This window comes from Pelophylax lessonae (assembly GCF_965119305.1).
Source record: "Pelophylax lessonae genome assembly, chromosome: 11".
In the NCBI taxonomy this organism is placed as follows: domain Eukaryota; kingdom Metazoa; phylum Chordata; class Amphibia; order Anura; family Ranidae; genus Pelophylax; species Pelophylax lessonae.
In genome coordinates, this window is record NC_138778.1 from 13267501 (window position 1) to 13282380 (window position 14880).

The following is a 14880-nucleotide window of genomic DNA, read 5'->3' on the forward strand; positions in this document are numbered from 1 at the left end:
ACTGCTCTCCAGATATAAGTTATATTATACAGGAGTGACATCACTGCTCTCCAGATATAAGTTATATTATACAGGAGTGACATCACCGCTCTCCAGATATAAGATATATTATACAGGAGTGACATCACCGCTCCCCAGATATAAGTTATATTATACAGGAGTGACATCACCCCTCTCCAGATATAAGTTATATTATACAGGAGTGACATCACTGCTCTCCAGATATAAGTTATATTATACAGGAGTGACATCACCGCTCCCCAGATATAAGTTATATTATGGAGGAGTGACATCACCGCTCTCCAGATATAAGATATATTATACAGGAGTGACATCACCGCTCCCCAGATATAAGTTATATTATACAGGAGTGACATCACCACTCTCCAGATATAAGTTATATTATACAGGAGTGACATCACCGCTCTCCAGATATAAGATATATTATACAGGAGTGACATCACCGCTCTCCAGATATAAGATATATTACACAGGAGTGACATCACCGCTCTCCAGATTTACAGTGCATTGCGAAAGTATTCGGCCCCCTTGAACTTTTCGACCTTTTGCCACATTTCAGGCTTCAAACATAAAGATATAAAACTGTAATTTTTTGTGAAGAATCAACAACAAGTGGGACACAATCATGAAGTGGAACGAAATTTATTGGATATTTCAAACTTTTTTAACAAATAAAAAACTGAAAAATTGGGCTTGCAAAATTATTCAGCCCCCTTAAGTTAATACTTTGTAGCGCCACCTTTTGCTGCAATTACAGCTGTAAGTCGCTTGGGGTATGTCTCTATCAGTTTTGCACATCGAGAGACTGAAATTTTTGCCCATTCCTCCTTGCAAAACAGCTCGAGCTCAGTGAGGTTGGATGGAGAGCATTTGTGAACAGCAGTTTTCAGTTCTTTCCACAGATTCTCGATTGGATTCAGGTCTGGACTTTGACTTGGCCATTCTAACACCTGGATATGTTTATTTGTGAACCATTCCATTGTAGATTTTGCTTTAGGTTTTGGATCATTGTCTTGTTGGAAGACAAATCTCCGTCCCAGTCTCAGGTCTTTTGCAGACTCCATCAGGTTTTCTTCCAGAATGGTCCTGTATTTGGCTCCATCCATCTTCCCATCAATTTTAACCATCTTCCCTGTCCCTGCTGAAGAAAAGCAGGCCCAAACCATGATGCTGCCACCACCATGTTTGACAGTGGGGATGGTGCGTTCAGGGTGATGAGCTGTGTTGCTTTTACGCCAAACATAACGTTTTGCATTGTTGCCAAAAAGTTTGATTTTGGTTTCATCTGACCAGAGCACCTTCTTCCACATGTTTGGTGTCTCCCAGGTGGCTTGTGGCAAACTTTAAACAACACTTTTTATGGATATCTTTAAGAAATGGCTTTCTTCTTGCCACTCTTCCATAAAGGCCAGATTTGTGCAGTATACGACTGATTGTTGTCCTATGGACAGAGTCTCCCACCTCAGCTGTAGATCTCTGCAGTTCATCCAGAGTGATCATGGGCCTCTTGGCTGCATCTCTGATCAGTCTTCTCCTTGTATGAGCTGAAAGTTTAGCGGGACGGCCAGGTCTTCGTAGATTTGCAGTGGTCTGATACTCCTTCCATTTCAATATTATCGCTTGCACAGTGCTCCTTGGGATGTTTAAAGCTTGGGAAATCTTTTTGTATCCAAATCCGGCTTTAAACTTCTCCACAACAGTATCTCGGACCTGCCTGGTGTGTTCCTTGTTCTTCATGATGCTCTCTGTGCTTTAAACGGACCTCTGAGACTATCACAGTGCAGGTGCATTTATACAGAGACTTGATTACACACAGGTGGATTCTATTTATCATCATTAGTCATTTAGGTCAACATTGGATTATTCAGAGATCCTCACTGAACTTCTGGAGAGAGTTTGCTGCACTGAAAGTAAAGGGGCTGAATAATTTTGCACGCCCAATTTTTCAGTTTTTTATTTGTTAACAAAGTTTGAAATATCCAAAAAATTTTGTTCCACTTCATGATTGTGTCCCACTTGTTGTTGATTCTTCAAAAAAAAAAAAATTACAGTTTTATATCTTTATGTTTGAAGCCTGAAATGTGGCAAAAGGTTGAAAAGTTCAAGGGGGCCGAATACTTTCGCAATGCACTGTAAGATATATTATACAGGAGTGACATCACCGCTCTCCAGATATAAGATATATTATACAGGAGTGACATCACCGCTCTCCAGATATAAGTTATATTATACAGGAGTGACATCACCGCTCTCCAGATATAAGTTATATTATACAGGAGTGACATCACCGCTCTCCAGATATAAGTTATATTATACAGGAGTGACATCACCGCTCTCCAGATATAAGATATATTATACAGGAGTGACATCACCGCTCTCCAGATATAAGTTATATTATACAGGAGTGACATCACCGCTCCCCAGATATAAGTTATATTATACAGGAGTGACATCACCCCTCTCCAGATATAAGTTATATTATACAGGAGTGACATCACCGCTCTCCAGATATAAGTTATATTATACAGGAGTGACATCACCGCTCTCCAGATATAAGATATATTATACAGGAGTGACATCACCGCTCTCCAGATATAAGATATATTACACAGGAGTGACATCACCGCTCTCCAGATTTACAGTGCATTGCGAAAGTATTCGGCCCCCTTGAACTTTTCGACCTTTTGCCACATTTCAGGCTTCAAACATAAAGATATAAAACTGTAATTTTTTGTGAAGAATCAACAACAAGTGGGACACAATCATGAAGTGGAACGAAATTTATTGGATATTTCAAACTTTTTTAACAAATAAAAAACTGAAAAATTGGGCTTGCAAAATTATTCAGCCCCCTTAAGTTAATACTTTGTAGCGCCACCTTTTGCTGCAATTACAGCTGTAAGTCGCTTGGGGTATGTCTCTATCAGTTTTGCACATCGAGAGACTGAAATTTTTGCCCATTCCTCCTTGCAAAACAGCTCGAGCTCAGTGAGGTTGGATGGAGAGCATTTGTGAACAGCAGTTTTCAGTTCTTTCCACAGATTCTCGATTGGATTCAGGTCTGGACTTTGACTTGGCCATTCTAACACCTGGATATGTTTATTTGTGAACCATTCCATTGTAGATTTTGCTTTAGGTTTTGGATCATTGTCTTGTTGGAAGACAAATCTCCGTCCCAGTCTCAGGTCTTTTGCAGACTCCATCAGGTTTTCTTCCAGAATGGTCCTGTATTTGGCTCCATCCATCTTCCCATCAATTTTAACCATCTTCCCTGTCCCTGCTGAAGAAAAGCAGGCCCAAACCATGATGCTGCCACCACCATGTTTGACAGTGGGGATGGTGTGTTCAGGGTGATGAGCTGTGTTGCTTTTACGCCAAACATAACGTTTTGCATTGTTGCCAAAAAGTTTGATTTTGGTTTCATCTGACCAGAGCCCCTTCTTCCACATGTTTGGTGTCTCCCAGGTGGCTTGTGGCAAACTTTAAACAACACTTTTTATGGATATCTTTAAGAAATGGCTTTCTTCTTGCCACTCTTCCATAAAGGCCAGATTTGTGCAGTATACGACTGATTGTTGTCCTATGGACAGAGTCTCCCACCTCAGCTGTAGATCTCTGCAGTTCATCCAGAGTGATCATGGGCCTCTTGGCTGCATCTCTGATCAGTCTTCTCCTTGTATGAGCTGAAAGTTTAGCGGGACGGCCAGGTCTTCGTAGATTTGCAGTGGTCTGATACTCCTTCCATTTCAATATTATCGCTTGCACAGTGCTCCTTGGGATGTTTAAAGCTTGGGAAATCTTTTTGTATCCAAATCCGGCTTTAAACTTCTCCACAACAGTATCTCGGACCTGCCTGGTGTGTTCCTTGTTCTTCATGATGCTCTCTGTGCTTTAAACGGACCTCTGAGACTATCACAGTGCAGGTGCATTTATACAGAGACTTGATTACACACAGGTGGATTCTATTTATCATCATTAGTCATTTAGGTCAACATTGGATTATTCAGAGATCCTCACTGAACTTCTGGAGAGAGTTTGCTGCACTGAAAGTAAAGGGGCTGAATAATTTTGCACGCCCAATTTTTCAGTTTTTTATTTGTTAACAAAGTTTGAAATATCCAAAAAATTTTGTTCCACTTCATGATTGTGTCCCACTTGTTGTTGATTCTTCAAAAAAAAAAAAATTACAGTTTTATATCTTTATGTTTGAAGCCTGAAATGTGGCAAAAGGTTGAAAAGTTCAAGGGGGCCGAATACTTTCGCAATGCACTGTAAGATATATTATACAGGAGTGACATCACCGCTCTCCAGATATAAGATATATTATACAGGAGTGACATCACCGCTCTCCAGATATAAGTTATATTATACAGGAGTGACATCACCGCTCTCCAGATATAAGTTATATTATACAGGAGTGACATCACCGCTCTCCAGATATAAGTTATATTATACAGGAGTGACATCACCGCTCTCCAGATATAAGATATATTATACAGGAGTGACATCACCGCTCTCCAGATATAAGATATATTATACAGGAGTGACATCACCGCTCTCCAGATATAAGATATATTATACAGGAGTGATCACTGTCCGTATTTCTGTACTATTAGTTTTTTGGCGTTACATTTAAGATTTTAGTAAAGTTTTCTTCCCTTGGCCGTCTATCAGTAATATTCTTTGGTTCCCTTTAATAAATGTCCTGTCAGTAGGTAAAACTAGGCAGAATTTGTAGAAATCCTGATTTAGGTGAGGTGTCCCCGGGAGATTTAATGCTCCTCGTCTGCCAAATGCGTGCGCACTTGCAGCGTGTTCTCCGCGTACAGCCGCTGTCATTTTCCAGACGCTGCGCAGATTAAGGAATTGTCGCCTCTGTCTTGCTGGTTTCCGAATCATAATTTAGGAGCTTTCCTAGATTAGTCTGCAATGAAAACAGCCAATGGCAGGACAGGCTTCAGCCTGAAGAAATGTTCTATTCACTCTTAACTCTTCATTATGCTAAATTCTGGAAAATTCGATCTCAGCAGGTGCATCTATGTGATCGAAACTTGTGGTCCATCACATTGCCTGAAATACTCTGCACTGCTGGAGGACTCTGCTCCTTCCTTTATAACTCTCCTTTCCTGAAATACTCTGCACTGCTGGAGGACTCTGCTCCTTCCTTTATAACTCTCCTCTCCTGAAATACTCTGCACTGCTGGAGGACTCTGCTCCTTCCTTTATAACTCTCCTCTCCTGAAATACTCTGCACTGCTGGAGGACTCTGCTCCTTCCTCTATAACTCTCCTCTCCTGAAGTACTCTGCACTGCTGGAGGACTCTGCTCCTTCCTCTATTACTCTCCTCTCCTTCAATACTCTGCACTGCTGGGGAACTCTGCTCCTTCCTCTATAAGTCTCCTGTCCTAAAATTCTCTGCTCTGCCGGAGGACTCAGCTCCTTCCTCTATATCTCTCCTCTCCTTAAATACTCTGCACTGCTGGAGGACTCTGCTCCTTCATCTATGACTCTCCTCTCCTGAAATTCTCTGCTCTGCCGGAGGACTCTGCTCCTTCCTCTATAACTCTCCTCTCCTGAAACACCCTGCAATGCTGGAAGACTCTGCTCCTTCCTCTATGACTCTCATCTCCTGAAATACCCTGCACTGCTGGAGGACTCTGCTCCTTCCTCTATGACTCTCCTCTCCCGAAATACCCTGCACTGCTGGAAGGCTCTGCTCCTTCCTCTATAACTCTCCTCTCCTGAAATACACTGCAATGCTGGAAGACTCTGCTCCTTCCTCTATGACTCTCCTCTCCTGAAATACTCTGCTTTCCTTGAGGACTCTGTTCTATTCTCTATAACTCTCCTCTCCTGAAATAATCTGCACTGCTGGATGACTCTGCTACTTCCTCTATAACTCCCCTCTCCTGCAATACTCTGCACTGCTGGAGGACTCTGCTCCTTCCTCTATAACTCTCCTCTCCTGAAATACTCTGCTCTGCTGGAGGACTCTGCTCCTTCCTCTATAACTCTCCTCTCCTGAAATAATCTGCACTGCTGGAGGACTCTGCTCCTTCCTCTGTAACTCTCCTCTCCTGAAATAATCTGCACTGCTGGAGGACTCTGCTCCTTCCTCTATAACTCCCCTCTCCTGCAATACTCTGCACTGCTGGAGGACTCTGCTCCTTCCTTTATAACTCTCCTCTCCTGAAATACTCTGCTCTGCTGGAGGACTCTGCTCCTTCCTCTATAACTCTCCTCTCCTGAAATAATCTGCACTGCTGGAGGACTCTGCTCCTTCCTCTATAACTCCCCTCTCCTGCAATACTCTGCACTGCTGGAGGACTCTGCTCCTTCCTCTATAACTCTCCTCTCCTGAAATACTCTGCTCTGCTGGAGGACTCTGCTCCTTCCTCTATAACTCTCCTCTCCTGAAATAATCTTCACTGCTGGAGGACTCTGCTCCTTCCTCTATAACTCTCCTCTCCTGAAATAATCTGCACTGCTGGAGGACTCTGCTCCTTCTTCTATAACTCTCCTCTCCTGAAATACTCTGCTCTGCTGGAGGACTCTGCTCCTTCCTCTATTAGTCTCCTCTCCTGAATACTCTGCACTGCTAGAAGACTCTGCTCAGGGTAGACATCTACTTTAATTGCACTTGGCACACTCAATAAATCAGTTATAGCCATGGAAATGACTTCTTCTTGCACCGGGTGCTGTTTTGGGGGCACATTACATTGCAGTGGGTGAAAGCGATCCTCCAGCTCCCGAAGGCTCCTCCAAATGTTCTTTCCCAGCCAGAATATCCAGTTTCTCCGGTGCCTCAGGTGATAGAAGTCCAACAAGTTTGCAGTCTTCAGTTAAATGATACAACACATTACAGAGTGTTTAATTCAATAATAGCTTCATTTTGGCAGAGGAGAGCCATCTCCAGATATGGTCACTTCTCTCCTGGATGCGGTTGGCCCTCGTTCATTCGTCATTAACTCCAAAAATCCGTAAAAACCAGCAAACTTCTCTACGAAGAACCGTGACATACCTTAATAGAATTCGGTGATATAGGAGACTTTTTGTGCGCCTTCCAAGCAGCCCTTGAGTAACTTGCAGAGGAATGGAGACAAATAGGACAATAAATAACTCTCGTAAATCCCTTCCCTAGGCCTTTCTGCCGTGACTGTCATCTTAGACGTTTTACTTTTAGTCTAATCCCGATGTGTGCAATGCCTGCCCGGATTGGGTGTCTCGCTGTGTGGTGGGATAAATAAGGGCATTTGGTGCTAAATCCTGCCGTTCTCTGCTTCTAGAATCACGCAAAGGAGAATGAAAGAGACTCACAGGATGTGGGCAATCCCCAAAGTCACCCTTGTCCGCTGCACCCCGACAACCAGTTGTCGCCAACGGGACCTGCTGCACCCAACTCCGCGCTTTCCAAGGTAGGTGTCTGGAGCTGCTTAAAGTACCAGGTCTCTTTCTGACACTTAAAAAATACTTAGAACCCCCAAACATTATAAATATATATATATATATATATATATATATATATATATATATATATATATATCATATATATATATATATATATATATATATATATATATATATCATTTTTTAATTTTTTTTTTTTTTTTTTTTTACCAGAGACCCCAGAGCAGGGGTGTCAAATTCAATTTCATCATGGGCCGCATCAGCATTACGGTTGCCCTCAAAGGGCCGGTTGTATCTGTAAGACTGTATAGGTACAGAACTGTATAGAGACAATAGGTGCAGGAACTCAACCATGCCCCCCACCCCCTATGGACCTCATCAAGCCAGATTTCACTAACTGTGGAAGGATCTTAAAGGGGCAATAAATACCAGGAGTGCATTATGTGTAGAGTTCAGGGGTGCCCTATATATACAGAGTGCAGGGTTCAGGGGTGCACTGTACAGAGTGCAGGGTTGAGGAGTGTGTCACAGACAGAGTGCAGAGTTCAGGGGTGCGCTGTGTATGGAGTTCAGGGGTGCCCTATATACAGAGTGCAGAGTTCAGGGGTGCACTGTGTACAGAGTGCAGGGTTCAGGGGTGCGCTGTGTACAGAGTGCAGGGTTGAAGAGTGTGTCAGATACAGAGTGCAGTGTTCAGGCGTGCGCTGTGTACAGAGTTCAGGGGTGCCCTATATACAGAGTGCAGGGTTCAGGGGTGCACTATGTACAGAGTTCAGGGGTGCCCTATATACAGTGTGCAGGGTTCAGGGGTACACTGTGTACAGAGTGCAGGGTTTAGGGGTACACTATATACAGAGTGCAGGGTTGAGGGGTGCGTCACATATAGAGTGCACAGTTCAGGGGTGCCCTATATACAGAGGGCAGGGTTCAGGGGTGCGCTGTGTACGGAGTGCAGGGTTCAGGGATGCGCTGCGCTGTGTACAGAGTGCAGGGTTGAGGAGTGCCTCACATATAGAGTGCAGAGTTCAGGGGTGCGCTGTGTACAGAGTTCAGGGGTGCCCTGTATACAGAGTGCAGGGTTCAAGGGTGCGCTGTGTACAGAGTGCAGGGTTCAGGGGTATGCTGTATACAGAGTGCAGGGTTGAGGAGTGCGTCACATATAGAGTGCAGAGTTCAGGGGTGCCCTATATACAGAGTGCAGGGTTCAGGGGTGCGCTGCTGTGTATAGAGTGCAGGGTTAAGGAGTGCGCTGTGTTCAAAGTTCAGGGGTGCCCTATATACAGAGTGCAGGGTTAAGGGATGCGCTGTGTACAGAGTGCAGGGTTCAGGGGTATGCTGCAGGGTTGAGGAGTGTGCCACATATAGTGTACAGAGTTCAGGGGTGCCCTATATACAGAGTGCAGGGTTGAGGGGTGTGCTGTGTAGGGTGCAGGGTGGTTATGGCCATAGGCTGCTACTTACATGATCAAGATGGTGGGATCCCTCATCAAAAGATCAAATCCTGGTTATGTAGTTAGGCAGGGCTGGCCAAAGACATTGTGCTGCCTGGGTCCAGCACAATGCTGCCCCCCCCCCCTTCCCCCGCAAAAAAAATAAAATTCACGCCCACCAAAAGGCCCCCACATCCATTATTTTATATAAAATTTAGAAAATATTATTTATACTGTTATCTTCTTCCATAACTCCCCACCGGACCGGTCCACCAAACACCCGCTGTCTGTCCTCAGTCCTCCTGTCACTCCTGTGTCTGCCACCGCCCTAGAAGATCCAGCCTTCCCTGTGTGAGATGGAGTGTGCTGATGTGTGACGTCATTGCGCACACCACGATCACGAGGAGGAGACGCTCCGCCTCCTCATACTCATCAGTTTGCCCTACGGGCGTCAGTATTAGATGGGGGAAATGCCGCCCGTAATGCGCAGCAAACTGATGACCCACAAAACTGCTGGAAAAAAAAATCTTGGGCGTCAATTTGCTGCCCCTCTCGGAGTTCCGCCTGGGTCCAATGGACCCAACAGGACCCATGGTAGGGCCGGCCCTGTGGTTAGGAGTGCCTAGTAAGAACCGGTCCTTTTGCTTGGAGTTTTGGCCCGGTTGCCCTCAATGTATTCAGGTCATGCTGACGCGTATCCAGCCATAATTCAGGCTATATAGTATATTCTTTTCAGTTTCGGTTGCGTATTCTTGTTCAGGCCCTAAAGAAGGCGGAGTCCTTTCCTCCGAAATGCGTTGGCTTTCTCTGACGTTTCTGTTGAATGAAAATGTTTAATTGAAAAGAGCGACAATTCTGAAAAAAGAACAACAATATTTTTTACTTTCTGCTATATAACATTCCCCCAAAAAAAAATTAAAAATCAAATTTTTTCATCCTTTTAGGCCAATTGGTTTTCTGCTACATATTTTTGATAAAAGAAAATGTCAATAAGCGTATTTTGATTGGTTTGCACAAAAGTTATTGCGTCTACAAACTACGGGAAAGATTTATGTCATTTTTATTGTTTTTTTTTTTTTTTTTTTACTAGTAATGGCGGTGATCTGTGATTTTTAGTGGGACTGTGACATTGCGGCGAACAGATTGGACCCCTTACTGACATTATTGAGACTTTTGGGGGGGACCAGTGACATTACTACAGTAATCAGTGCTAAAAATATGCACTGTTACTGTAATAATGACACTGGCAGGGAAGGGGTTAACCTAGTGGGTGATCAAGGGGTTTATGTGTGGGCCTAGGGGAGTGATTCTAACTGTATGGGGGCGTGGCTTGTGAAATGATCACAGAGACCTGTGATCCTATATAGAAGGATCACAGGAGCTCTGTGATCATTCCAGAGAGAAGAACGGTCAGCTGTGTTTACAACAGCCGACCATCCTTCTCTCTCAGCGGGGAGCGATCGCGGGTGGCCGGCGGCAGCCGTGGCCGCCGGCCCCATGCATTGGCATCCCCGTCGCCGAGTGGAGGCAGGAGCGCGCTGCCGGCGGCGCGCACTCGCCCCCTAGCACCAGGCACGCAACCAACATAGTACTACGTCGGTTTGCGCAGGAGGGGCTGCCTGCCGCAGTAAAACTGGTTAAATAACGAACATGTTATGCTTACCTGCTCTGTGCAGTGGTTTTGCAAAGATCAGCTGTGATCCTCTTATTTTTGGGTCTCCCGGCTGCGCTCCTAACTCCCCCCCCCCACCTCGAGCAGTGTCCCCTGAGAAATGCGCTTGCCCTGGGGGCACAGCTGCGTGCTCGCTCCCGAGCCGCTGCTCTATGCATCTATAAGACACATAAAGCTGCAGCTTGGCCCGCCCCCTGCTCTCTACTCATTGGCTTGCTGGCAGTAAATGACAAGAGTGGGAGCCAATGGGCTCTCGCTGGTGTCTCAGCCAATGAGGAAGGAGAATCCCGGTCAGCCAAGGCTATTGTGAACATTGCTGGATCAGAGGGAGCTCAGGTAAGGATTGGGGGGGGGGGGGGTGCATAGAATGCACAAAGGTAAAAAAACCTTCAGACTTTACAATCACTTTAAGACTTACTGTAATGTTAAATAATGTTATATAAATGATAAATGTTAATTTTTTTCTCTCTAACCTGCAAAGTAAAGGCATAATGTGCCAGTATGCATCACATACTAGCACATTATGTGAAACTTACATGTAAATAAAGTAGACATGTGCATGATGAAAAAATTTGTTTTGTTTACTTTAGATTCATTTATCTAGTTATTTCGTTTTGTTAAATTCGGTTGATTCCTTCAATTAGAATTCGGGATTCGTATTCAGAAGTCTTTTTCAAATTTTCTTTGAACATACCGATTTTTTTTTTTATTCCAATCGATACATATTGAATAGGTGGTCGATTTGAAAATTTTCGTTTTTTTTTTTTTTTTTTCGATTCGAATGTGGCAAAGCGAACAAAAGAAAAATCTTTATCAAATGATTACAAGGACAAAAACAGCATTATTTCCAAATGGTACTTTAATAACACACAGTCTTTGATTTCAGAAATATTTTTGCAGTTTGAACTCAACTGGAATTCGATGTCAAATTCAAATCGAATTTCGCATTGAATTTCCGAAATTCAGACGCATTTCATTTTGTTATTCGGAGCATTCGGTAAACGTTGTTTATCCACTTAAGCCCCGGAGGATTTGGCTGCTCAAAGACCAGGCCCTAATGCGCGGTCGTGCGACGCTGTACCCAAATGAAATTGACATCCTTTTATTCCCACAAACAGAGCTTTCTTTTGGTGGTATTTGATCACCTGTGCGATTTTTACTTTTTGCGCTATAAACAAAAAAAGAGCGACAATTTTGAAAAAATAACAATATTTTTCAAATTTTTTTATATGAAATTCTCAAAAAAAAATGTAAAAATCAAAATGTTTTACCATTTTAGGCCAATTTGTTTTCTGCTACATATTTTTGGTTAAAAAAAATCGCAATAAGCGTATTTTGTTTGGTTTGCGCAAAAGTTATTGCGTTTACTAACTAAGGGAAAGATTTATGTCATTTTTATTGTTTTTTTTAAACTAGTAATGGCGGCAATCTGCGATTTTTTTTGCGGGACTGCGACATTGCGGCGGACAGATCGGACCCCTAACTGACATTTTTGACACTTTTGGGGGTACCAGTGACATTACTACAGTAATCAGTGCTATAATTATGCACTGTTACTGTAAAAATGACACTGGCAGGGAAGGGGTTAACTTTATTGGTGATCAAGGGGTTAAGTGTGTCCCTAGGGGCGTGATTCTAACTGTCAGGGGGCGTGGCTTGTTAGATCACCACAGAGACGTACGATCCTACATAGCCGGATCGCATAGCCTCTGTCATGATCTAAGGGAGAATGACAGGCGGTTGTGTTTACATCAGCCATCTGTCTTTCTCCCTCTCCTGAGGGAGATCGCGAGTGAGCGGCGGACATTGGAGCCGCCGGTCACATGCGCAGGGATGGCAGGGAACGAGTGGGGGCAGGAGCACGCCGGTGGCGGCGCGTGCTCGCCCCCTACATGCTCGTGGGCGAGCGTCGTACCCATACGTCACTTTGCCTGTAGGGGGCTGACTGCCGCAGTATATAGTCGTGCGGCAGTCGGCAAGTGGTTATACTGTTATTCAGATATATCCGAATCTCAGAATAATGAAACGAAGCACACATGTCTAAAATTAAGCCCTCATTGTCACCGCTGGAGGCCACATGCATCTTCGCCCTTCTTCCTTCTGGGTCCGGCCGGAGCTGCGTGACGTCACTCCCGCCCATGCGCGGGGTAGCCGCCAGTTACGGCACGGGGCTCTTAAGAAACGGCACGGGTGGCTGTTCCTTCAGAGCACATGCACTGATGACGTCATTGGCACATGCGCACTATGTAGTAAATTTCTCCAAAACGGTGCAAGTTTAGGAGATATTTGCAGTACCTATAGGTAAGCTTTATTATAGGCTTACCTATAGGTACAAACAATCAATGGAAGTTTTTTCATTGGGGAAGGCCAAAACAATAATTCACCACCAGTCTTCATTTTTGTCTGAAATCAGCAGAACAAGCCTTCCACGGACTCCAAAAACCGGCACAAAAAGCCCAAAGACATCAAGCCGAAAGTGAAAAAGCTGAAGTACCACCAGTACATTCCTCCAGATCAAAAGGCAGAGAAATCTCCACCGCCTATGGACTCGGCCTACGCCCGTCTCCTGCAGCAGCAGCAACTCTTCCTTCAGCTGCAGATCCTCAGCCAGCAGCAACAGCAGCACTTCAGTTACCAGGGCATGCACCACTCACATCTCAAGTACGTCTCTACTTTGGTTAAATCTTTCAGTAGGGTTAAAGTACATATAAATCCCAACTTAAATGTGATTCCAGTTGCTTTGTGTCTTGGGTATCCTAAACCAGGGGTCTCCAAACTTTTCAAACAATGGGCCAGTTTACTGTCCTTCAGACTTTGGGGAGGCTGAAACGTGGCCAGTGATGGTAAAAAAATGTCCAAGGCCAAGCATCAGTGAGAATAGGCTTGGCCTCAGGGTTGGTAGTCAGTAGGGGGAGGAGTAGTGCACCATTGGTATCAGTGGGAGGAATGGTGCCCCATTATTGGTATCAGTGGGAGGAATAGTGCCCCGTCATTGGTATCAGTGGGAGGAATAGTGCCCCATCATTGGTGTCAGTGGAAGGAATAGTGCCCCATCATTGGTGTCAGTGGGAGGAATAGTGCCCCATCATTGGTGTCAGTGAGAGGAATAGTGCCCCATCATTGGTGTCAGTAAGAGTAATAGTGCCCCATCATTGGTGTTAGTGGGAGGAAAAGTGCCCCATTATTGGTGTCAGTAAGAGTAATAGTGCTCCATCATTGGTGTTAGTGGGAGGAAAAGTGCCCCATCATTGGTGTCAGTAGGAGTAATAGTGCCCCATCATTGGTGTCAGTGGGAGGAATAGTGCCCCATCATTGGTGTCAGTAGGAGTAATAGTGCCCCATCATTGGTGTTAGTGGGAGGAATAGTGCCCCATCATTGGTGTCAGTGGGAGGAATAGTGCCCCATCATCGGTGTCAGTGGGAGTAATAGTGCCCCATCATTGGTGTTAGTGGAAGGAATAATGCCCCGTCATTGGTGTTAGTGGGAGGAATAGTGCCCCATTATTGGTGTCAGTAAGAGTAATAGTGCTCCATCATTGGTGTTAGTGGGAGGAAAAGTGCCTCATCATTGGTGTCAGTAGGAGTAATAGTGCCCCATCATTGGTGTCAGTGGGAGGAATAGTGCCCCATCATTGGTGTCAGTAGGAGTAATAGTGCCCCATCATTGGTGTTAGTGGGAGGAATAGTGCCCCATCATTGGTGTCAGTAGGAGTAATAGTGCCCCATCATTGGTGTTAGTGGGAGTAATTGTGCCCCATCACTGGTGTCAGTGGGAGGAATAGTGCCCCATCATTGGTGTCAGTAGGAGTAATAGTGCCCCATCATTGGTGTCAGTGGGAGGAATAGTGCCCCATCATTGGTGTCAGTGGGAGGAATAGTGCCCCATCATTGGTGTCAGTGGGAGGAATAGTGCCCCATCATTGGTGTCAGTAGGAGTAATAGTGCCCCATCATTGGTGTTAGTGGGAGGAATAATGCCCCATCATTGGTGTTAGTGGGAGGAATAGTGCCCCATCATTGGTGTCAGTGGGAGGAATAGTGCCCCATCATTGGTGTCAGTGGGAGTAATAGTGCCCATCATTGAAGTATAAGAACTCACCCAAACTCTACCGCAATAAAAGGATGATGGGCTGTATGTTAATGCTCTGGCTATCTCATCCAACATGAAACCTTCTGCTATAAAGCATTCCCTGGTTAAAAAATGCTGGTCTACATAGTTCAGTGAAGCAAGAGCAAAGCGGGAAGGAGATAGACTTAAACCATCCCAAGTGAGGATCTATGAATAAGGAACACCACACCCTACAATATATTTAAGAAAAAACATGGAACAAATAAACACTGGTTGTACTT

General features: G+C 44.6%; 1 protein-coding gene across 4 annotated transcripts in view; it reads left to right on the forward strand.

Annotated features, from left to right (window-relative positions):
• Nucleotides 1-14880, forward strand: part of MYOCD (myocardin) — a 93513-nt gene that overhangs the window by 63348 nt on the left and 15285 nt on the right. For 2 of the 4 annotated variants that reach the window (XM_082271187.1, XM_082271189.1), the window contains 2 exons: nucleotides 7309-7437; nucleotides 12945-13192. In XM_082271187.1, coding sequence (XP_082127313.1) covers nucleotides 7309-7437; nucleotides 12945-13192 — 377 coding nt within the window. The remainder of the gene's footprint in view (nucleotides 1-7308; nucleotides 7438-12944; nucleotides 13193-14880) is intronic. The other 2 variants (XM_082271188.1, XM_082271190.1) reach the window with 1 other exon arrangement.